Genomic DNA, 23,797 nt, shown 5'->3' on the forward strand with positions numbered 1-23,797 from the left:
ACTTGATTTTTTAGTGTTAGGTAGCATTTGGAGGGAGATTAAATAATGTAAGTTTTGGCCCCTAGCATCTTTTTTTGAACTGCCGGGGCCAATTTAATTTGTAATAGTTTGAAAGAGAAGAGATTGACGGATCATCATGGTTTTCGTATGTAGATAGTTTAAGTAATGATGTACATAATCATATGCTCATCATGCAAGTTATGAAATAGTTTGCATAATTGACAAAGAAAGTCCGCTTCATTTCATTATAGGGCTCTAAAACACGACACATGTAACGGAGAAAGATAGAAATACCTATAGATATCAATTGTGTAAATTAAGATCAAATTTGCATAATTGATGCAAAAATACTGTAGTTCCATGGTGATGATATGAATAATTGTCTTGGATGCACCCTCACGTGCCCGTTTTGAGTGCATGTGTTTTCACTAATTTTCATTAATTGTCTTTGGTACTAGTGTCGTACTAGTGCTAACTGTATAACTCGTTGACAGACAAATGTTTTCCTTACCTGTAGTGCTGGGCAATGATTGTTGTGTTTCCCTTGGCACATCTCTGTTGGATGGTGGTCTTATCGAGCTTTGGGAACTCGAGGTAGATCGCGAGGTATCTAAACCATGAGAAGACGTTTTCTTAGATGATGACCTCGTTTCTCTCTGGTATTGTCTGCCGCTCTCATCTCCGTCTGACTCGTCCGAGAACGCGCCCAGGCTGGTATTTTCTCCCATGTCGCCAATCTAACATAATGATAACCAAATAAAGGTTTTTGTTAAGTTAGTAGAATTTCAGATGAAACAAATTTGTAACCTGTAGATGAAAATGGCATATCAGAAGACATTGCTTGTTGTCGAATTTGGGAGGGTCGAATAAAGGTTTTTGTTAAGTTAGTAGAATTTCAGATGAAACAAATTTGACTCTGAATGTTGTAACCTGAAGATGAAAATGGCATAGAAGACATTGCTTGATTTACAAAATATAGTCACATTTGTGGGGGGGGGGGGGGGGTAACAATGCAACTTAGGATGATATAATGAAAAAGCAAGTCTACTTTAGATACAACATTGTTTAAATCAAACAGCTTAGCCATTTAGATGTCTAGATATGGTTGGAGAATGTTACACTTGAATTTTGGAAAGGTCATTAAGTTATAATGCAAACGTATAATGAAGATACCTATCTTTGCTCACATCTATATTCACATTCTTTTTTGTGCACTTCTGACTGCACAATACTTATTACATGACGTTAATATAAAAAAAACGGGGCAATCTTAATTAAATAGGAGAAATTTAACTACCAAAACTTATTGTCCTAATCCAATTCTGTAGGCTAGAATATATTGAGTCTCACACCTGTTACCCAGGAACTATTTGGAGTCTATTTGGCAACACTATCAACACAAATGTCTAGGGGAAACAGTTCCAACAAAGACATGACTTTCGGGGACGAAAGTTGAATGGTTGTACGTTGATGAAAGTTAGACATCCAGGCAGTAAGATACGCCAAAAATAATTACTCAAGCAACTGGATGAAATTTTTAACATTTTCAAAATTTTATCCAGTTGCTTGATTAATTATTTTTGGCGTTTGAATGGTTGTACTTTGTGACCAGCTGTCCGCCAAATTGTAAATACATGTCAAGACTGCGCTGATAAGTTTCGAAATTAACTGTCACCAAAAACCCTAAGGCTACTGTAAATACTGCATTGTTTGAATAACTAGTTATATATGTTAGCAACCAAAAATACGAATTTTTGATTTATTAAACTGTTATAACGTCAAATCGAATAGCACCAGTCGAGCACCATGCAAGAGAAATACTTCAGGCAGTACCGAATCCTGCACGATTGCCTCAATGGTCTTAAGTTTGGCAAATATTATCTCACTGCCATGGCGTCCACAGCGTGACCCTTTGTTGAACCTATGGTGAAGGTCAAAGGTCTGCTCTGATGTTTGTGCACAAAAGACCGGTGTTGTTTTCACCGACGAAATGATTTGACAGGCACCATTGTTCTGCCCTAGCACAATGTCCATGGCAACAGGATTTAATGCCATTCCCCGTTACTTATTTACAAGGGCTCAATGGAATTGAAAAGGCTAGTGTTACCAACGACATTGGCAAAAGTAAATACCTTAATGACGCCTAGTCTATTCTTCAAACTACATCACTCATGCCTATTAAATAATATACATTTAAAATTGGAACATTTGGCTGTTGAAAGAAATTCACTCTTGTCATAAATTGCTTGGTGCTAATATGCTAGATGTTGACTTAATATGGAAAGAACTTTGGATGAAGTATGGGGGAAGATGGCTGTTCAATATTGAGTAGAATGGCCCTAAACCTGGTCAAAGAAGACGTAAGATTGATTTTTTGTTTTTGTTCACGCGTTGATAGATAAATAACTCCCTGTAAGAATGCTTCCACTATCAGTAGTCAAACCCTGGGATGGAGTAAGGTACATTTATCATGGTCATTTCTGTAATAACACCATTCATCATTCCAGACAATATCTCTAAACCAGTATCTTTTCTGTGAGTCTCATGGCTACAAGCTGACGTTTGTCATTATTCTAGTAGATTACATTAGCTATTGCTCTTCAACGTTGATATTCTATAATCGCCCTGGTCCTGCCTGTTTACCAAATTTCAAACGACTGTTTATCACACGAAGGACATAAGCGATACGTTTAGTCAATAGTCACTTCCAAGTGAATTCATGGCTTGTGGTTTCCTTATTTTTGGTTGAACTTGTGACAAAAAGAATACAAATTTTGAAGTCAGATAAAAAAAGTACTCACGGAAAGATAGTTCCCACGGTTGGCTGGTGAGGTGTTTGTCTGGTGGAGTTACACTGGTACAGACTTGTACCATGAGCTTATCAACAAAGAACAAAAGAATAAACCACTTACTTCACGCAGAGGGAACATTGATTCGTCTAATAGATTTATACATCGATTCAAGGTTGTTTGATATTGTGGCACGCTAGTATATTGACCAATACATCCACTCACGCATAAAAGACAAAGTTATGAAAGCCATAGAAGACAACATTTACAAAGAAATAAAACAATGAATGCAAACATCCCTTTCGCAACAGATTGTGGTATAGTCAATTGCTACATAGGTGGGAGGGGGTTGATGTATTGCTTTCTTGGAAGCCACACCTGACATGAAATCAATACCTTTGTAGTTTGCAAACTGAGAGGTGGCAGTTCCAATGCAACGTCTGTAGTGAACGGTCACAATGAGTATGGCTAGGCCCCCACCCCAAAGAGATGACGATCCCCCGCCCCCAAGATTGCGGAGATGGGCTACATTACCATTTCTAATTTTCGCTATCGCTGTGGCGTGTTTAGCGTATTACGTGAGCAGAAATCAAGAACAATTCAAACCAATTTTGGAAGCCCTCTGGTTAAAGAAGGAGACACCACCTCCACCGCAAGCACCTCAACCCTGCAATGGAATGTTCAAACCAAACGTCACCTGTAAGTACATCGTAATACTTGGCCTTCGATGAAAGCCTAAAATCATAACAAAATGCAGATAGATCTTCTACATAGTTCTATTGAATTAGTTATTGGAGAAAAATGTTGTCGACAGCTCTCTGTTGTGCACAAAAATGGTGTTTGGCAAATATTTGACGATGGTAACGATGAAAATAATCAATTTCTCACCCAAAGATATACATGACAGAAAGAACGTCTCACTTTCCTCTACGTATTCAATGAATTACGTTCACATTTCAAAACAATATCAGTTACAACTAAGGTTGTTGTATTTTATTTATCATGTATGAATTTAAGGACAACAATTGCGATCTGGTACAGTGGGCCATTCTACCAGCAATGGTCACGATCAGAGTCCCTACCCGTATTATAAATAGTTATCGAAAGAGATTGTACCAGTTGAACCGCCCATTTTACCTTTTGTAGTGGGGAGGCAGATGACGAAATATGCTATTTGGTCGTGTTGCCTAGTTTTTATTAAATCGTTATAGTCTTTGAGAAGTTCAGGTAAGCACTGACATAGATTTTGACTTAAACATCTTGCTCCACCTGTTCTTGAAACCAGACTTGGAAAGCATCATCACTAGACGCCTACATGGACAGCCACTTGTCCTGAAACTCGTAACGGAATCGCTCCGGGACCACCTCGGCAGCCACGCCCCCAGCAAGGCTCTGCTGCTCTCCTTCCACGGGCCTCCAGGGGTGGGCAAGAACTACATCAGCGGCATGATAGCGGAGGCAATGTTCGAGGGTGGACTCGAGTCGCCTTATGTTCATCACTACTCGGCTACAAGGCACTTTCCACACAAGGACGAAGACCACATTATGCAATATAAGGTTGTTTGTTTTTAACTTCCCTGACATTGGAAAAGCTACAATGAAAGAAATATTTTACAGGTTTAAGCAAAACGTATAGATTATGTAGCTATGATAATGACAGAATAGCAAGGTTCTTTCATCCACAACCAAGTATTTACAAGAGTTTCGATGACAGTCTGTCATCTTCATCAGGCTGATAATGATGACAGACAGTCATTGAAACGTCGGCTCATGTAAATACTTGCTTGTGAACAAAAGAACCTTGCTATTAAGTCCTTCACCAACCTGATGAAATCATTCACGGATATAATAATCACAGTTCTCTCCTCCAGACTACAGTTTCTTCCAGAGTTTTGTTTTTCCTGATTTCCATAGTCTAATGCGTTGCTTCATCTTTCAGGACAAGCTTCATCGTGAAATTCCAGAAAAAGTACAAAGCTGTCAAAATGTTATGTTTATATTCGATGAGATGGACAAAATGCCTCAGAACCTAATAGACACCATCAAGCCTTTCGTGGAGGAAAATGTCCATGTTGACGGCATTGACTACAGGAAGACTATATTCCTGTTCCTGAGGTGATGAAAGGATAAGTACCATTCTATCATGTAAATGTATGTACGTAATGTGTATGTGTATTTGTATGTGTGTGTGTTTGTGTGTGTGTGTCTGTACATATGTATTCATGAGTATGTATGTACATGTGTGTTTACATTTATGTATATATACAAAGCATTTATGTGAGTCTGTGTGTGTACGCTTGTGTGTTTCTGTATGTGAGCGTGCACGTGTGTGTGTGTGTGTGTGTGTGTGTGTGTGTGTGTGTGTGTGTTATATAGCATCTACACGTCAGTATATTGTAAATCATCAAATGGACAGATGCCTATTATATTGTATTTGACCACAGTAACACAGCAGCGGAACCGATCATCGACAAAACCTTGGGGTTGAGAAGACGCGGCGTAAACAGAGAGTCGTTCCGTCTTAAGGATTTTGAGCAGGTCATCATCACGAACGCACTTGGAGAACAACGTGAGTGCTTCTCAAACTTGTTCTGCACAAGTTTGTCAATCGTTTGACACTTTTAAGACTAATCATCATATCAATAACCAAACTTTCAATAACGAGTGAATATCAGGCTGCTTATTGAAAATAGAGATACACGTCCTTTTTAGAGGCGTCTCTTGGCGGCTTTGATATTGGTGTGTACATTTGTCGGATTTGAGGAATGTGTGAAAACAGCTCAGCATATCTGAACTGGTAAAGCAAGTACGTCGACTAGAAGCCACATTTATGATTGTGAGTAAACATACATGAAATCATTAACAGTACATGTAATCATTAACAGCTTGGTGCCCTGACCTTCGCATGGCGGGGCTCACCAGTCCAGCAATGGGCGACTATCGCAATACCAAGACCCGAGCTGATCGCCCCGTGTACAAACATATAGAACATGAGCTCTACATGTTCTTTGACGGTAACAACTGGCGCGTGGGAGAAGAACAACGAACCAAAGCCACGGCGTTGATGATTCTTGAAGATAAGGTAATGCGACCGGAAGAAAGCAAGAAACATTGGATCGAGTTGCGGGACGGCAGTTGGGAAGACGTGCCTGAAGTCCAAGTTACCTGTCTGGGTGAGTCAAATTCTGAGCCTCACACATTAGTACCAAAGTAAGGTTTCCAATTTTGTTGTTGTGTCTGTGCGTGTGTGTGTGTGTTGGGCGGGGCCGGGTGTGTGCAAACTAAGGCTAAATGTCTCATGCTTGTGTTGACAGATGCGCCCCCTGCCGGTGGACCCCACGTGTGCACGAAAATCAAGTCATATCCCTGCATCGAGACTTCCATCGAGGAACATGAAGTCACGTGCTGGCTATTCTGGACTTGCCTCAGGTATCATTTAAAGCACTTTTACTTTAAGTACTTTTACTTTTATGAACACTTTTAACCTACATGAAGTTATTGCAACTGACACATAATAGTATGAACTACATGTAAGAATAGACAAATTAAGTTCAAATAATTCAATGCTTCTAAACACCACACACGTTCCTCGGTCAAAGATTGCAACCAGTCCCAAAACATCATAAAACATTTGTTTTACCCAACAGCCAGCGCACAGTGCGGAGAAAGACGGCCTGCTCCCAGACGCAGTACTTTTGCTGTGACGGATTCACACAACTTGGAACAGAATGTGTGAAAGGTAGGTTGCCCTAAAGTTGGTTATATGCATAGACTGTGTACATAAACATACGATCTATACCTGTGAAAGCTTATTTTTAAAGCTTATAAAAGTAGGTGCAGACCTAAACGACATAGCAATTCAGCGTGAGGCCACCATAATAACCCACAGTGTAAATAAAAGTATTTGCCCAATTTCAAATTCTGGCTCACATTCCCACATGTGTGGGGAGGGGTGGAGAGTGGGATGTTTGTTTGTGCGTGTTTGTGTGCATGTGCATGTTGTATCTACATGTCATTATGCAGTAAATCATTAGATGGGCAGATACCTGCTAGCCCAGTGTCATGACTGAACAATTGTGCAAGTTTTTTTCTAAAAGCAACAAATTTGGCATACATGTACTTGGATGTATTCTTGATAAGTATAGATATGGATGTATGAAACCTTTACCAATGTGATACTAACGTATAGCATCTTTATTGTCTTGCAGGCACGGGCTTCTGGCAGGCAGAATTGCTGAGTCACAACCTGGTGAACCACGTGGTGCCCTTCCTGCCCCTGGAGAGGGAACAGGTGGAGATGTGCGCCAGGGACGTCCTTCTGGAGAAGGGACTGGAACATCTGCTCACGGGGGTAAGTAGGACCTTTTGTCAGTTTGTAAGACTATGATCAATCAAGAATAAAAGAACAAGGAAAATAGGGAGTACAGACTCCATCCCCTTGCCCATACGACTTTGTGACCCTTCCAGGCTCACAACTTTATCTGTTGGGAATTGTAGAAAGTTAACGCAAACAAAAACGCTTCACTCAAGACTGAAGCTTGACTTTGTTGGCCTAAGTAAGGTAGCCCTTTATCTACGTGGTGCAGCTGTCGTGGTTAGCTTGACGCATCTTTTGCTTGTCTTCCTTTTTAGTTGATCTCGTTACATCTCTGAAAAGTTAAAAAGGTTATTTAAAAAAAAAAAACAATTTTCTTGTCGTCCTCCTTTTCTTTTTTCAGCTACATCCCAATTAAACATGGGAATCAATATTTGACAGCGTCTTGGTAACAAATGTCTGCAACTTCTTCCTTTACCCAAGTTAATGAACATAATCATTTACATTCATCCATTGTTCAATAGGCTCTTTCATACATGTATGTCTTTCCGCTCAGGCCAAACTGAGACAGATTTCCGACGAGCTGCGCTACCTGCCGAAGGGTGAGAAGATCCAGTACTCTGAGCACGGATGTCGTCCTGTTAGGAGCAAAGTTAGCATGCATGTCAAATCATGACATAAAAACTGAACATTTTTTCTTCACGGCGGTTTACATGTATTGTCACAGTAAGAGACATTCATGGCAGCTGAATAGACGTGTCTACTACTGTCTAGACAACGGGTAGGTATCCAAATTCAGCTTTTGGTCGCAAAGGTTTGGGCTTTGTTTTCAATCCAGTTATAATTGACCAAGTAAAATAAAACAAAAACAAGCTCTCAAACACTCAAATTTTAGGGCACTATATAAAGACACGTTTGCTTTTGTTCATTTCAAATGTAGAAGAAACGTTATTGATGAATGAAACTTGAACAGGTTCAATCATAAGACAGGAATGTCCAATGTAAATTTACATCAGTAATGAATCCATATCAACCTGGACACAAAGTGTAACGACACTACCTTTATTCCATATGTTGGGTTTATTTTGTATAATGTGCTTTTTTTTTGGATGTCAAACCTTTATCAATGTTATCAAAAGAGTGAACTTTCTGAAAACATTCATGTTCATTGTACAAATGCAACTTACAGTTTCACATAATGCAGTACCACCTGTTTTAAGGTAAGTTCAGGCCTCCGAAAATTAATTTTATGGCAACAATCTACAAGAAACACCCAAATGTTGCCTTGCCTAAGATGATACATGTAGTAAAAGCTCCTGTGACAGTGAGTAGGTAATGAAGTACTGTAAACGTCTGTAAGTTTTCCGGGATTTGTTAATGCTTGCATGTAAATAAAAGTTATGACGTGTCAGCTTATTCTGCTGGTAAAGTAGTTTCATGAATAGTTTACTGAGACTTCTAGATTTGATATTGGGGTGGCAGCAAAATTGTTGGGCACTGCACATTTTCAAATTGCAAAATAAAATAGAACAGAAATCTATCTCTGGTGGTCTTATTTTCTCCTTCACAAAGTTAGATTATTGTAACTTATTGTCATGCAAGCTTTAGCCTGTCCAGCAGTCCTGTCAATCCAAGCTTTGGTCTAATGTTTTAGAACAACTCTAATCTTCTGTAAACTGGTATGAAACCAATATTGTTTAGCCTTATTTTGTGTAAGGATATGTCAACTAGAATCTGGTCCAGTTTCTGAGGACAACTCCTGGCCACCTTCTGTCATAGTATGAAATTAATATAGTCTGGCGGCTCTGGCCTCAGCAAAGTGACTGACTAACTAGAATTTGACAAAATGTAACCAAAGCTTCAGCCCGTCCAACAGTTCTGTCAACTCCAGTGTCTGGTCCCATCTCTAGGAACATCCCTTTGCTGCCTTTAGTCAATCGATATGGTATAGTATGAAATCAAAATTTGGCCTTATTTTGTGTAAAGAGATGGACTAGAATTAGACCTAGCATCACGCAAGTTTCAGCCCGTCTAGCAGTTCTGTTAACTCCAGTGTCTGGTCCCATCTCTGAGAGCATCCCTTCGCTACCTTCTCAACAACTCCTACCGCCTTCTTAAGATTTCCAAGCTCCTCCAAGGAAATTTCCATCATTTGTTTGGTGTCGCCGCCCTGATGTACATCTTTCTCGCAAGGAAAACAGAGGAGAATCTCGTTCACTTCGTCCTCGATCTTTTTACTGAGGATCCTGGGAAATACGGACCTGACGGTTTCCACGACGGAGGCTTGCAGGGTGACGTCACGACACACCAGGTTCAGGATCAACAGACCTGGGAGAAGGCAAATAAACCTCATGACCACAGTTGAACATTAAGTTTATAAAAGGTCACTGGTGAAGATGCACAATGTATAGGGGCAGTAGCCATTGGGCCACATAACACAACATTTAGCTCCAATACTCTTTCTAGCAAGGAGGTGAAAAAAATCTATCTTAAAGTTTTAATCTCCTTGCTTATATGTACTCGAGTGTAAGGCAGAGAAAGCAGTATTTATTTATTCATTTATTTATTTCGATTTACCACATTTGTGGAAGGAGTATGTACCATTTTCATGGTTGACAAGAGCATAGTTTCTGATATGGCACATTCCTATTCCAGTTTGTTGATCTGCCTAAGAAGGAGGCTTTCAGAATGTTACCAAAGCCAACCTCAAATTAAACCTTCTCCCTGCTGACTTACCCTATAACCAATACAAATTTGGTGGCAAATGGCTACCTTAGCAGGCAGGCACATCAATACTTATTCCAAGTCTTACCATCGTCATGTAGGATGCCTTTGATGTTTTTCAAACACTCCTTTTCAACAAATGGCTGCGGAGGAAAGGTCATCCCCACGGTAACGTCCTTACTGTCCACATCAAGGATCACCACGTGGCAACTTCTGTCTGCTGGGGGGGGAAGAGATAATTAATAAAACAGTTACTCAGCATCTGTATTCACAGTAATTGTATATCATTGATATGGTTATGGAAACGTTTCAGTCAGACGCTTCAGGTAGCATTCGCTACCTAACTTTCGTCAGTGACACTGAAAAGAAAAAGAGGCCAACTTCAAGTTGCCATTAATACCGGCCATATGATGATGATACTATTTTTAACTCCATAATAAAATTTAAAGCAAGTTTGGGTTGCTTGTAAATGTAAGGCAAATAAGACATTTGATAAAATTCAGAGAGAGATCTGGATACAACTCCAAATGTATAGAAAGTGCCGCAAAAGATCCCAGCCATTGCAAGAGAGGGTAAGTACATTGTATACAATAGCTTTCTTTCAAAGCACTCATTCGAATCACTCTTCTAGTCCTGCATGTAGCCAGCCCACAGACCTTGTTTAGCTCGCTCCTCAAGGTAGACTAGGCCATCAGCAATGTGTACTCTCATCCTGTCATCCTGCTGGAACCCAAACCACCCCTCTGCTACCTGCAAAATGGACTGGTCCAGCTCCACTACATCCATCTGGATCTGGGGTAAGGACCATCAGAGAATGAGGTGTGAACATTGAAATTGTAGAATGTTAACAATGTTAAAGGTATCTCACCGATAAAAACATAAAAACAAAGTCACTGTTTTTGGTCATTTTTCTACATTTTAAGTTGAATGTACCTTATTACACTGCACAGGGATTTCACAACTTTAAAATTCCAAAATTCTACAATATCTACCTTTCAAACAAAAAAGTATACGTGCATCTAAGTACAGGTATACCATGAAAGAAATAATCCATATGATCATAGTCAACATGATTAACTACACCAGATTAATATAGAAATAGAAGAAAGAGACTGAAATAAAATGGTACCTTGGAGAAGTGTTTGTGTAAGAAGAGAGGAAGGCCGCCTCCACCGAGACCCACCAACACAACATCCAGTCTGGAGTCTGTGGAAAACCACAAGCAGATTTTCAGAATACATGTGACATAATACTTGATATTACCAATGTCATTCCATTATCGGAGGTTTACCCATCAGTTGTCTGCTGTTTGTGAGTGAGACAGTCCTTTAGTGAAACATGCCATGAACACATGACCAGTGGCTGGAGAAAAATCCTGTATCCAAGAACTATGTAATACTATGAGCCGGAGAGGACACTATAATTGATACATAGACAAAGGCCTTTATTGTACAGTTGTGGACAAGTGTTACTATTATCCTACATTCAACATCTATCCACCATTTATGAATAAAAAAAGTGTGTTTGAGAAGTCTAAAATGCAGCACCCCAAGGTATGCACAGTTTACATGAAGATACAGTACATTGTATACTTGTACTGTACGTGGTGCAGATATTTACCTAGTAATTGCCTAACGTTGGGCAGACACCCCAGTCCTGCCACCATGACTCTCTGGTACTGACAGGCCAGGTACCCACAATCCACCACAAGTTTCTTCCCTGCCCGCCGTCGACCCTTCTTCTTAGGAAGGTTCTCTGCAGAAGAGAAGGGGAACAAGATCATTGATGTAATAAAACTACAGAAAAATGTATATTGTTTAGATAAATAATTTACAGAATTTATATACATCCCTTTCATTCTTGGGCAAGGTCCCTGCAATGAAGAAACGGCTGTGTCACTCACTCACTCACTATCCTGTTAAATGTCTTCTGTTCTCTATCATCTGGGGGTTGGACATGCTTGCACATGGGTGGGGGACCTTATTAAGACTTTGAAAAAAAATGTTCAAAATAGTTAGGCCCATAAAAGACTTGAAAACTCTTGTCTACTTTTGTCCACTTTTCTCTGATGGGTGTCAAAAATTTCACAAGATTCAGTATAGCATAGAAATATCAACATTGGTACAGATTATATCAGTCCTGAAAATTGAAGTGAAAAATCCTACCTTTGGTTACCCTTTATTATCTCAGTCTGTGGTTTGTTTCTTTGCTCCTATGGTTCTTTGTTTTTCTGTTTATTTTGGTGTGCATCCACCGTGTTATGTGAATATTGCAGAGTGGCAGCATTTAAGGCGGAAGTGGTGTAACAGGAGACTTGGGCAATTGGAAGTATGGTCTAGCTCGTTGCTAGATTTATTCATCAGCAGAGATATTTTCCCCACCTTGCACCATCCTGGCCTGAGACTGTACAGCGTTCCGATTGGTCAGGAAGATGAGGTTCCTGAAGATGACTCCCTCCTCCCCCTCCACATCCTCCACCACGTATGGACCGCTGAACTCGCTCGTACCCTCGTAACACACGGTCCTGGTACCGATGTCTGCACCTACGGACAGGAATGGTACCTGGAAACACACATGGACTGTTATATACTACATGTACGTATGGACCGATGAACTCACTGGTACCCTCGTAACATACGGTCCTGGTACCGATGTCCGCACCTACGGACAGGAATGGTACCTGGAAACACGCTATCCCGTCATGGACCTTTATATCTGTACCACATGCACACCACACACCACACTAACACATGGTACTGGTACCAATGTTAACTACTGAGTACAAGGCGGGGCTTTATTCTATGTAAGGTGATGTCTGATATCTCAAAATGGTCCATCCCGTCACACCAAGCGTATCTCACTTGAAACAATATTATCGTATGAAAGAAAGCAAAGTTTCAGGAAAAAAATTCATCTGTGAAAAATCTGAATCAGTGGTTTTCAGGAAAGTGCATGGTCCATAAAAATGTCTTATAAGATCTTGTACATGTAGATTCATGAATCTCTTAAAAGATTGTGCAGGCATCTTTGTCAATTTTGTCACCTGTATTCCTTAACCTTCTCCCTGCTGCCTAACTCTGTAACCAATGAGGAATTAGGTGCCAAATGGCCACTTCAGAGTGCTAGAGGTTAAAACCCACCTGTACTTTCCTGTTGAACCCCGGAGGCGCCAACTCCATGACCTTGGCGGACAGCTCCTTCTGTATCTCCGCCATGGTCTCATACGGGTGTTCCCTCTGCAGGGAGACCACCACCAGTCTCCGGAACCCCGCCGTCCCCGCCAGCTGTCTCCGACCCTCGTCTGTCGCAAACAGCCACTCTACCTCCCTACAACAAATAAACAAATGAACAAATAAGCAAACAAATAAACATGCAAAATGACAGACCTTATGACAGATCTCTGCTCCTTGAGTCATGCTTTCTTAAACCCTTAGTCATGACAAATCTATATACACCATTCCTGATGATGACAATTTTAAATATATTATATATTTAAAATTGTATATATTATATATAATTATGTTTGTGGACAATGCCTGTTGAAAAGTTGTAATGACAACAGTTTACCTTTTCTATTAATACCTGTGCATGTGGATTATTTTTTGTTTATCTGAGACTGTGTCCTGAAGTACTGTGGTATCTAATATCATTACATAATCTATCCATTGTGCTTACATCAAGAAAAGTTTTGACATATACAAAGTTTTGGCAGAAAAATCATCTTGCTTCAATAACAGAAATACAGGACTTGTGACCCCTTACCTTCCCTGAGGCACAATGAAGACAGCGAACTGCCTGTCAGCAGCCCTGACTGTGTCTGTGTCCACGATGTGGAGGACGTATTTGGGCACAGTGGAGCTGCTGGTGCTGGAGAACAGCTCCAGGGACACCGTCTCTCCCTCCAGGCCTCTGCAGCAGAACAACAACATGAAACATGATTTTGGGACAAGGATATAGAATTTTGAAGAAAATCTCTAATCTTCTATTCTTCTAGTCTTCTGGGACAGAGCAAGAAGAAGAACATTAAAGGTAGACTAGAGCTGCTGGTGCTGGAGAACAGCTCCAGGGAAACTGTCTCTCCCTCCAGGCCTCTGGAATAGAACAACAACAACCAACATAAAACTGGCACCAATAGATAAAAGAAGAAACTTACAATCTCGTCTGTCGTCTGTTGTTTTCCATATTATGACAATTAGAAGTTTAAAATCCTAATATGGTTTGAAGTCAAATATCTCAATAAAATCAAGACAGACACAAAGTTATTATTATATAATAATATAGTTGAAAATAAGTTCTTTTACAGACACACACACACAATCACAAACACACACATAAAAGCACACTCACATACACACATACACATACACACACACACACACACACATAAAAACACACTCACATACACACACACAAACACATACATACACACACACACAGACACACACATATACATACACACACACAAACACACACACACACACACACATACATACATATATATATACCTGTTCTGCAGCTGTTGCCTCAGCATGGCGTAATGTTGTCTCTCCTTCACAGCTTTCATCACGTCCTCCTCACAGGACAACCTCTGCATGGTCTCAGTCCCGTCTAAACACACTTCTAAAATCTGGGAGAGAGACAGTTACCACTCAACAACAGAACCAAACATAGTCTACTTCTTAATTGTGTTTTAACATTTGTTTGGAGCTGTCAAAACATGTGATGATAATTCAGCACCAAGGACATTGCCAGTCCTACTTCCACCAGTGTATGGCACTGTGTATATTGTTAATGACTGTGTTGGTTAAAGCCTGTATTTTATTATACTACAAGGTGACACAATTCTTCAAATTCAATAAAGTAATGATTTATATACTGTAAGTCTAAATTTACACTTAGTGAAGAAAAGGAAGAACCCTTCCACTTGCAAAATCTACAAACCAACCATATTCAATACAGGTACATGAACAGCAGAGAAGAGTCAAGTCAACTCAAAAAGCAGTCTGTACAGGGAAACTATGATCATGATAATAAGAACCTTGTTCATCTGTGGCATCTTCTTAAACTTGGTGAAGACAAAGATGAAGACAGGCAGAGGCATCTCCTTCTGCGACGTCTCCCGGTCACTGTCCGACACCTTGTGCACTCGGGTGATCCAGCCTCTAAGAAGGGGGGAGTCACAGGTTAAAAATATTAAGGACTATTTCTATGGTAAACATTGTAAACAAAATACTGGCAGATGAATGATTCCAAGTTGTCTTAACACCGTAATTCTGTCTGCTTTCTATCCTTATATTTGTGGTCTACTTACCTACCTACCTTCCTATAGTCTAATATCCTTCTTAAAGGACATCCTTACTTAATTAAAATCAAAGGCTTAAGGGTTTAAAATCTAAGTGTTAAGTTGTTGTTTTTTTTACTTACAAATCAATCTTCCCTCATAAACCACTCAATATGTACACATGTACACATAACTGCATGACTGTATGATTATGGTCAAACACATTGTACCAATTTCTGCGTGTAAAAGTACTGTAGTGCATCAAAATGCTATATCCTGCTTAAAGACTTACTCCTGAGGGAAGTACTGCATGAGCTTCTCCAGAATGTGTTCTTGAGACAGGGTGATGATGACGTAGCGACCTCCGACCTTTAACACCCTGCCGACCTCGTCAAACATCCACGTGACCCGCTCCTGGGTCTCTGATTGGCTGTCGGGCATCAGGGCGTCCAGCGTGCCCTTGTCGAGAACCGCGCTGAAACTGGAGTCAGGAAAGTCCATCTGGAACAGGGGGAGAAAAGTTTACAACATAGCATAACAGAACGTTTTACCAATAACTTAGTCAAGGTTTTCCGTATATGTAGTCAAAGCTTTTTTGAAGGGATGGCCTGTGAATCAAGAGCAGAGAGGGTTAGGTCATCGCACACCAGGGCATAATCGTGATTTTATCAAGAAGTGTAATATAAGATGTGCTCTGAGTGATACCAGATACTTTGACAAATAATCAAAACCAGGAATGTTCTTAAGTCTACATTACAGGGCAATCCCAGGCATAGCTTTAGTCTGGTAATCTGGTATTGTAGTTATCATCTGTTTCCTTGTTTTTTTTTTAGCTGAGGGGACTACAAGAAACCCAGCAGCTACAGTAGAGATGGATACCAGACTAGCTTTGTTCCCAAGTTCTTCCAACCACTCAAGTTGTAGATATAGTATACAAGAAAATACTCGAAGATATAAATCATTAGCATTGTTAATAAGCAAAGACATATATGTCTTGAAATTTTGTACTACCTACGAACTTGCCATACATTGTACCTGTTACATTTGTTGTGACATAAACTTTGATTGATTGATTGATGGATGGATTGATATGTAGACCAGTGCCATTATCGGTCTTTACTCTTTAACCTTTAGCCTACTAATAAGGCAGCCATCTGGCACTAAATTTGTATTGGTTGTTAGGCATCCCAGAGAAGGTTAAACAAAACTCTTGCCAACACACTTCTCTCCCCTCATGACCTCAATGAAAAGCGGCCTGCGTGCTGATTTGAGCTTATCATGAATAAACAAAGGTTCAAACAAAGAAACAAACACTTAACCTCACCTTCATGACATCCATCTGTAGGAACTTCATCTCCGCTCGTTTCTCCGCGTTTCTCTCCGTCATCTGCCGCACCACGACATCGCTGATGTCCATGTTGGTCAGCCCGCGGTACCCGACGTCGTAGAGATCCTCGCTGAGCCGCGAGTTGCCACACCCGACAACCAGAACCTGCTCCTGCGGCTTGATGTACTTGTGGAGGATGCCGCACAACTCTGGGTACTCGCCGTACCTGTGGGCAAATAAGCAAAAAAATAAACAAACAAAGGAGTCTGTGTGGTCCCCATACCATACTATATAGACTACGAAAATGATGTAGCAAACAGCCAAAACTGAAAGTTTGTTCTCAGTGTTTGACAATTTTCCCCTGTAACTATTCTAGAGAAGAACTTTCTATGATCAATAGCACATAGTTTTACACAGTTGCAGTGTCTTAATAAATGAAAAAGTTTGACTTGAAACCTTACATGCACAAGGATTAGATAGTAACTAGTGACTAGAACTAATGTATTCATATGAACCTGTAGCTTGCGCTCACAGATAAAAAAGAGGCGCAATAACACCTTTTGCCATCTCCTTAAGCTTGTTTTGACTAGAAACAGATCTGAAGTTGAAGTAATTACATGTATATGTTAAAACATTAATCTTTTTTAATGAACAGAAAATCACCATTCGAATGCCTTCTCCCCCCTCTTCCTGAAGAACTTGTCCCAGTAGGCTGCGGAGCTGAACTCGGTGTGACTGCGCGGTAACAGGTCCATGTCTGTGGGGGTACCAAGAAAATGTTTACAAATTTTATTAAGTTTTTACAAAATTCCCTCTTCTTTTCAAGAGCAACAGGTGTAGAATGGAAATCGTTCACTTGTATGAAACTGTTACTTTGGACGTCTTTCTTCATGCAGCGGGTTTTGTCAATAAAGCTTGGACATACCAAACTTAGATTTCGGAGTAACATAACATTTTTTCTAAGAGGCCACATACAAGGAGGCACTAGGCAGCCCCCCCTCCCACAACTTTTGTTACAAAAAGTATATCAAACATCAAAAAAAATGTCAACGATCATTGTATCATTATGCGGAAAGATATGCGTTACCTTTCAGTGTATATCAGTGTCCAGGAAATAGCGTACGTCACTCAGAAACGGAAGAAAAGTTCCGCTATCTTTCTCAGCTCCGCATGTTTCCACCGCGCGCCGCCATCTTGTCAGGTCATAGGTTACGGGGTCAGCTCAGGTCAGTCGGCATGGCGGCCAACTCAAGACGGATCGTCTTTGTCACGGGGAATGCCAAGAAACTAGAGGAGGTGAGACGATTGTTCTGTCCTTAGACATATATCCATGACTTTAAGGAGTATGCCTGTCTTCATATATAATGAAAAATATTTATTTTAGCGAGATATAGAAGCCGTTTCTGTAGAGTGTGGTGTGGGTACAGTCCACATGCATGTTTTAATTTGGCATGACAATTGACATTTCAGTCAAGATCATCGAGATGAATATAAATTTCTTTGGCGATTATAACCAGTATCATCATGATTTTAAATGAGGATAACAGTTATCATTGTTAAGGAAAATGAATCAATGAATTATTTCCCCCAGTTATATACTAAGTAAGATACTCATGATAACCGTTATATGGAATCATTATGATATCAAAAGAGACATTGTATTGAAAAATGTGTTGTTTGTTCCAGGTGAAACAGATCCTGGGAGCAGGCTTTCCTTATGAGGTGGTCGCCAAGAAAGTAGACTGTAAGTAACTTAACATTGACTTAATGATATATAGTCATATGTCATATATGCTGCGGTTTTGTTTCAGGGATACCTGAAAAACAGGCTTCACAGCCTGAGTTGTATTTGCCCTGTATAAATAAAATGAAATGAAATATATATACAAGCTGATGGAATGCGGCTGGCATTTATGACATATGTAACTGTTCACGTTAATGTTATTAACTAGTACATCACCATGATTATGGCATTGATGATTATGGAAATGATGATTTATGATGATGATGATGATGACGATGAAGATTTATGATGATGTTGATGATGATTATGATGATGACGATGATGTTGATGATGATGTTGATGATCATGATGAGGAGGAGGAGGATGATCACTTCCATGATGATGAAGATTTCCTCCCCTCTCCACAGTACCAGAGTACCAGGGTGAACCAGATGACATCTCTAGAGCCAAGGCAAGGGAGGCGGCAAAACAGGTCAGATTTGAAATGTTTGAATGAACCACAGTTAAATCCGCATACAATTCCAACTGAAAGCTGTTCACCAGCCCTTCTGGTGTAGCCCTCTAACTTTACAGGCACTTGGCAGCAAATAATTTAAATGTCTTTGCAGCCTATCACACCTAGACCTGAGGTGCATATCTGACACCAGGCTTTGATAACAACTCTCCAATAAAGAGATTCCTGATATAGTTGATGATAACTAGTTTGACTCTACAATACTGGTAGACACCTAACATTGTAGGGGAAAATGAATTTCTAAACATCACAACCAGCTTTTGTTTCATTTCCTCGCTTTGCTCTCTGATTAAACCAAACAAATAGGTACAATGATAACATGATGTCCAACGATAATCTTTTTTTCTGTTTAGATCCAAGGCCCCTGTGTGGTAGAGGACACCTGTTTATGTTTCAATGCACTGGGAGGACTCCCTGGTCCATACATGTGAGTACAGTACTTATGTAACTTTTCTTTCTCTCTTTCACATGAATATGGCAAAATTTGTTGCATCTTTATGTTATGGATATAACATCTACTAAGTCAATTCCACCAGGGTACATAATTCTACCATGATACATCCAAACAGATCTCCAACCCAACGTCCCCCAGTATAATGCACTCCTGTATATCTAGACTGTGCATACCTGGGGTGCTCCACTACAGATCTCTCAAACCCACTGTTTTTTAAAGTGGTTGATTTCTGTAACCCAGTAGATTAATGTTAATGGACATTCTCTGTTATATTTGTTAAGATGGGTTCTGAAGTTGGAAATTCCTTTTGTTTTACAGAAAATGGTTCCTGGAAAAGATTGGGCCAGAGGGTGAGTGAATCTCGATGCATGATATTTCATATCAAAGCAAGGAGGTTAAAGAGAATCCCCTTCATCAAAGCAAAGCAGATCCACTTTTGAAAATATGAATTTCACATGAGTGTGCTAAAATAATATATATATCTGCCAGTTAGTTTTGTCCTCCTCTGCTATATGAACTATGTCAATTACACACAATCAAACTCTTGTACTAGAATCATTATTTATAGGGAAAGCTAGTAAGAGATCGAAGAAATTGATGATTTTTCTTTGTTATGACTTCCAGGTCTACACCGAATGACTGGCTGGGAGGACAAGTCAGCCTCTGCCATGTTCACCATATTAGCTATATACAGTCAAACCTTTGAGACAATCATTATAGGAAATGATTGTGTAATGATAGATGTTGTTTGTATGTTCAGGCTTGCACAGAATGCTGACAGGCTTGGAGTACAAGTCAGCCTCTGCCAGCATGTGCACCATTTAATTATGTACACAATCAAACCAGTGAATAGTTATCATAGGAGCAGCTAGAAATGAAATAACTGTTGGTCTGTATTGTTTATAGGCCTGTACCGTATGCTGACAGGCTGGGAGGACAAGTCTGCCTCTGCCATGTGCACCATGTTAGTTACACACACGTTTGTCTCTGTTGATTGTATGTCCAGGCCTGTACCGTATGCTGACAGGCTGGGAGGACAAGTCTGCCTCTGCCATGTGCACCATGTTAGTTACACACACGTTTGTCTCTGTTGATTGTATGTCCAGGCCTGCACCGTATGCTGACAGGCTGGGAGGACAAGTCAGCCTCTGCCATGTTCACCATATTAGCTATATACAGTCAAACCTTTGAGACAATCATTATAGGAAATGATTGTGTAATGATAGATGTTGTTTGTATGTTCAGGCTTGCACAGAATGCTGACAGGCTTGGAGTACAAGTCAGCCTCTGCCAGCATGTGCACCATTTAATTATGTACACAATCAAACCAGTGAATAGTCATCATAAGAGCAGCTAGAAATGAAACAACTGTTTTTCTGTATTGTTTATAGGCCTGTACCGTATGCTGACAGGCTGGGAGGACAAGTCTGCCTCTGCCATGTTCACCACGTTATTTACATACAGTCTAACCTGTACAAGAACTGTTTCTCTTGTTAACAGGCCTGCACCGTATGCTGACAGGCTGGGAGGACAAGTCTGCCTCTGCCATGTGCACCATGTTAATTATTATACAGTCTATAACCTGTACTACATTCATTATAGGAGCAGTTATAGTAAAGTGATTTTTGATTGTATGTCCAGGCCTGCACCGTATGCTGACTGGCTGGGAGGACAAGTCTGCCTCTGCCATGTGCACCATGTTAATTATTATACAGTCTATAACCTGTACTACATTCATGATAGGAGCAGTTATAGTAAAGTGATTTTTGATTGTATGTCCAGGCCTGCACCGTATGCTGACAGGCTGGGAGGACAAGTCTGCCTCTGCCATGTGCACCGTGTTAGTTACACACAATCAAACCAATGATAAAGGTTATTATAGGAACAGCTAGAAATGAAATGATTTGTATTTCTAGGCCTGCACCGTATGCTGACAGGCTGGGAGGATAAGTCAGCCTCTGCCATGTGCACCATGTTAATTACATACATGTTTGTCTGTGTTGTTTGTATGTCCAGGTCTGCACCGTATGCTGACTGGCTGGGAGGACAAGTCAGCCTCTGCCATGTTCACCACGTTATTTACATACAGTCTAACCTGTACAAGAACTGTTTCTCTTGTTAACAGGCCTGCACCGTATGCTGACAGGCTGGGAGGACATTACTAAGTCAACCTCTGCCACATGCACCATGTTAGTTATTATACAGTCAAACCTTTGAGACAATCATTATAGGAAATGATTGTGTAATAAAAGATGTTGATTGTATGTTCAGGCCTGCACCGTATGCTGACAGGCTGGGAGGACAAGTCTGCCTCTGCCATGTGCACCGTGTTAGTTACACACAATCAAACCAATGATAAAGGTTATTATAGGAACAGCTAGAAATAAAATGATTTGTATTTCTAGGCCTGCACCGTATGCTGACAGGCTGGGAGGACAAGTCTACCTCTGCCATGTGCACCGTGTTAGTTACACACAATCAAACCAATGATAAAGGTTATTATAGGAACAGCTAGAAATGAAATGATTTGTATTTCTAGGCCTGCACCGTATGCTGACAGGCTGGGAGGATAAGTCAGCCTCTGCCATGTGCACCATGTTAATTACACACATGTTTGTCTCTGTTGTTTGTATGTCCAGGCCTGCACCGTATGCTGACTGGCTGGGAGGACAAGTCTGCCTCTGCCATGTGCACCATGTTAATTATTATACAGTCTATAACCTGTACTACATTCACTATAGGAGCAGTTATAGTAAAGTGATTTTTGATTGTATGTCCAGGCCTGCACCGTATGCTGACAGGCTGGGAGGACAAGTCTGCCTCTGCCATGTGCACCATGGCCTTCTCACCAGGAGGCTCTCAGGACGAAGTGCTACTGTTTAAAGGCATTGCGCCGGTTAGTACCAACATCAGGGCCAATTTTCAGTTAGATATAGTTGAAATATATTTGAAAAAGTTTCAAATACTCTTGGACTATATACCAAAACATGTAAAACAAACAGATGACGATTTGTTCTAATTCAAGTTCTAGATGATAGTGAAGTAAGAAAACATGGAAAATGCTGACTAATTACTTTCCAGTTGGTCCTGTTTGAGCGGTTTTAGCTGCATTGTGAGAATAAATGCTGTAGGGTTGGTGTATTTATGCTTTCATTCTCTTAAGCAACATCATTTCTTTCTGTATGAAAGCCTAATGCATCCTTTACTTTCTGCAGGGTAAAATTGTGGACCCTCGCGGCTCCAGAGACTTCGGCTGGGATCCCTGCTTTCAGCCAGATGGGTTTGAGAAAACGTGAGTATAAAACTGGTCCCTGAATGTTGCATTAGAATTAGATGTAGCAGAGGTGTGCCCAGGACAAGAACCATGTTTCCTTCATCGCAGGGCTGTCTCCAGCTTGGCATTGTTTTCGGTCCCACTCATTGTTTTGTATTTTATGTTGTTGAATTCACCATTTTAAGCTCCCAATGATACATTTTCATCAATTTCATGTCATAGAGTTCAGATTTTGCGACGGGCAGGGTCAATTTTTTTCCGTCCTGACAAGCAAATTTCCTTCCCAGGACGGAGGGACGGGTCCTGGAGACAGCCTTGAGTCACTTGCCATATGATATAGATTTCATACACTGTTTAACTTTACTCTCATCCCCACAGTTACGGTGAGATGACGAAAGAGGAGAAACACGAGATCTCCCACCGCGGTCGGGCAGTCCGAGCCATGCAGGAGTACTTCCTCAAACAGGCGGAGCAGAACAGCTGATGTGGTCGATGCCTCATAATCGTTACCCCAGTACATCTGTTTATTCTACTATTCTATGAATAATAAAATATTTGTACCTTCATCGTTGAAGAGATTCATCAGTCACGTGTAATAACAGTTATAAGAATATTCCTCAAACAGTGACTTAAAAAGAAAGGTAGCGAAATACGCACCTCCAAATTTTCGCATCTTCTGTAAGTCTTGAGACTAGGTCACTCCGTGAACAAGACGTACAGAAGACGTCGAAAATTTGGAGGTGCGTATTTTGCTACCTTTCTTTTTAAGTCACCGTTTGAGGAATATTCTTATAATTGTACCTTCATTTGTTCTATTTTGGTTCCCTGATGAATGAGTAGACATACCTACTGTCTAATAGTTTATTATGTTGCAAATGTTGTCTTGTGTAAATGCATTGTTTTCTGTCACAGTGTGATATAAAGTCATTTGAAGCAAACTTGAAAATGATTTTGACTGACAATACAAAATTGCTCAAGCAACTGAAGAAGTTTTATAACTTTTGATTGTTTTGTATTTGTTGACGGATTCGTCTTCTGAATGAATGAATGAATGAATGGATTTATTTGATCGTTGTGATCGGAAAATATGAAGTACCTCGCAGCCATAGGCTGAATTGCGTACTTTTCACATCATTTTTAACAACTAGTGACGTTAGGCAATCCATCGGTTACAAAGATAATGTACTCGTTCCCATTCAGCAATAAATGCATTCTGAAAATCACAGGTAAACACTACGTTAAACTGACAGGTATTATTCTAAGAATACAAGGGGGATTCAAGTCAAGCTAAGTGAAAATGAAAGGGAAAGGGAGTGAAAATGTATCTTCAGACTACAATGCGTGTGTAGCATGCCGTCTATTTCAGGCCAGCCGT

The 23,797-nt window shown here is 40.3% G+C and overlaps 3 protein-coding genes across 4 annotated transcripts; 2 read left to right on the plus strand and 1 right to left on the minus strand.

The window, feature by feature from the left end:
* Positions 1 to 3,241: 3,241 nt before the first annotated feature.
* Positions 3,242 to 7,794, plus strand: LOC136442676 (uncharacterized). Its single transcript, XM_066439620.1, has 9 exons — positions 3,242 to 3,488; positions 4,075 to 4,346; positions 4,729 to 4,904; positions 5,234 to 5,358; positions 5,675 to 5,962; positions 6,104 to 6,218; positions 6,437 to 6,528; positions 6,998 to 7,140; positions 7,661 to 7,794. Exons 1-9 carry the CDS (start codon positions 3,248 to 3,250, stop codon positions 7,778 to 7,780), a joined length of 1,572 nt encoding a protein of 523 aa, XP_066295717.1. The 5' UTR covers positions 3,242 to 3,247; the 3' UTR covers positions 7,781 to 7,794.
* Positions 7,795 to 8,914: 1,120 nt separating this feature from the next.
* On the minus strand, positions 8,915 to 17,191 carry LOC136442339 (eEF1A lysine and N-terminal methyltransferase-like). The gene is made up of 13 exons (XM_066439138.1): positions 17,100 to 17,191; positions 16,434 to 16,662; positions 15,402 to 15,610; positions 14,867 to 14,990; positions 14,334 to 14,455; positions 13,591 to 13,737; positions 12,969 to 13,155; positions 12,210 to 12,390; positions 11,449 to 11,583; positions 10,958 to 11,034; positions 10,485 to 10,620; positions 9,917 to 10,048; positions 8,915 to 9,432 (listed from the first exon to the last, which is right to left on the minus strand). Exons 1-13 carry the CDS (start codon positions 17,189 to 17,191, stop codon positions 9,116 to 9,118), a joined length of 2,088 nt encoding a protein of 695 aa, XP_066295235.1. The 3' UTR covers positions 8,915 to 9,115.
* A 426-nt stretch (positions 17,192 to 17,617) lies between these two features.
* LOC136442325 (inosine triphosphate pyrophosphatase-like) lies at positions 17,618 to 23,427 on the plus strand. Of its 2 annotated transcripts, XM_066439118.1 has the most exons (8): positions 17,618 to 17,732; positions 18,123 to 18,180; positions 18,588 to 18,652; positions 19,048 to 19,121; positions 19,467 to 19,498; positions 21,929 to 22,044; positions 22,364 to 22,440; positions 22,801 to 23,427. In XM_066439118.1, the coding sequence occupies exons 1-8, from the start codon at positions 17,673 to 17,675 to the stop codon at positions 22,904 to 22,906; spliced, it is 588 nt and encodes a 195-aa protein (XP_066295215.1). In that variant the 5' UTR covers positions 17,618 to 17,672; the 3' UTR covers positions 22,907 to 23,427. The 2 variants fall into 2 exon arrangements, with proteins under 2 accessions (XP_066295215.1, XP_066295216.1); XM_066439119.1 differs by lacking the exons at positions 21,929 to 22,044; positions 22,364 to 22,440; positions 22,801 to 23,427 and adding an exon at positions 20,255 to 20,520.
* The last annotated feature ends 370 nt before the right edge of the window (positions 23,428 to 23,797 follow it).

This window comes from Branchiostoma lanceolatum, chromosome 9 (assembly GCF_035083965.1).
Source record: "Branchiostoma lanceolatum isolate klBraLanc5 chromosome 9, klBraLanc5.hap2, whole genome shotgun sequence".
NCBI lineage: Eukaryota > Metazoa > Chordata > Leptocardii > Amphioxiformes > Branchiostomatidae > Branchiostoma > Branchiostoma lanceolatum.

Bases quoted from the DNA above. Each gene is read 5' to 3' on its own strand.
- LOC136442339 (XM_066439138.1), bottom strand. From the start codon at position 17,191: ATGGACCTGTTACCGCGCAGTCACACCGAGTTCAGCTCCGCAGCCTAC. The intron at 14,991-15,401 runs GTAAGTCTTTAA...CCCCCTTCTTAG, and splicing joins ATGCAGTACTTCCCTCAGGA to AGGCTGGATCACCCGAGTGC. The intron at 10,621-10,957 runs GTACCATTTTAT...TCCTTACCCCAG, and splicing joins TACACAAACACTTCTCCAAG to ATCCAGATGGATGTAGTGGA.
- LOC136442325 (XM_066439118.1), top strand. From the start codon at position 17,673: ATGGCGGCCAACTCAAGACGGATCGTCTTTGTCACGGGGAATGCCAAG. The intron at 18,653-19,047 runs GTCAGATTTGAA...TTTTCTGTTTAG, and splicing joins CAAGGGAGGCGGCAAAACAG to ATCCAAGGCCCCTGTGTGGT. The intron at 19,499-21,928 runs GTGAGTGAATCT...TTGTATGTCCAG, and splicing joins GGAAAAGATTGGGCCAGAGG to GCCTGCACCGTATGCTGACA.
- LOC136442676 (XM_066439620.1), top strand. From the start codon at position 3,248: ATGAGTATGGCTAGGCCCCCACCCCAAAGAGATGACGATCCCCCGCCC. The intron at 4,347-4,728 runs GTTGTTTGTTTT...TTCATCTTTCAG, and splicing joins ACCACATTATGCAATATAAG to GACAAGCTTCATCGTGAAAT. The intron at 7,141-7,660 runs GTAAGTAGGACC...CTTTCCGCTCAG, and splicing joins TGGAACATCTGCTCACGGGG to GCCAAACTGAGACAGATTTC.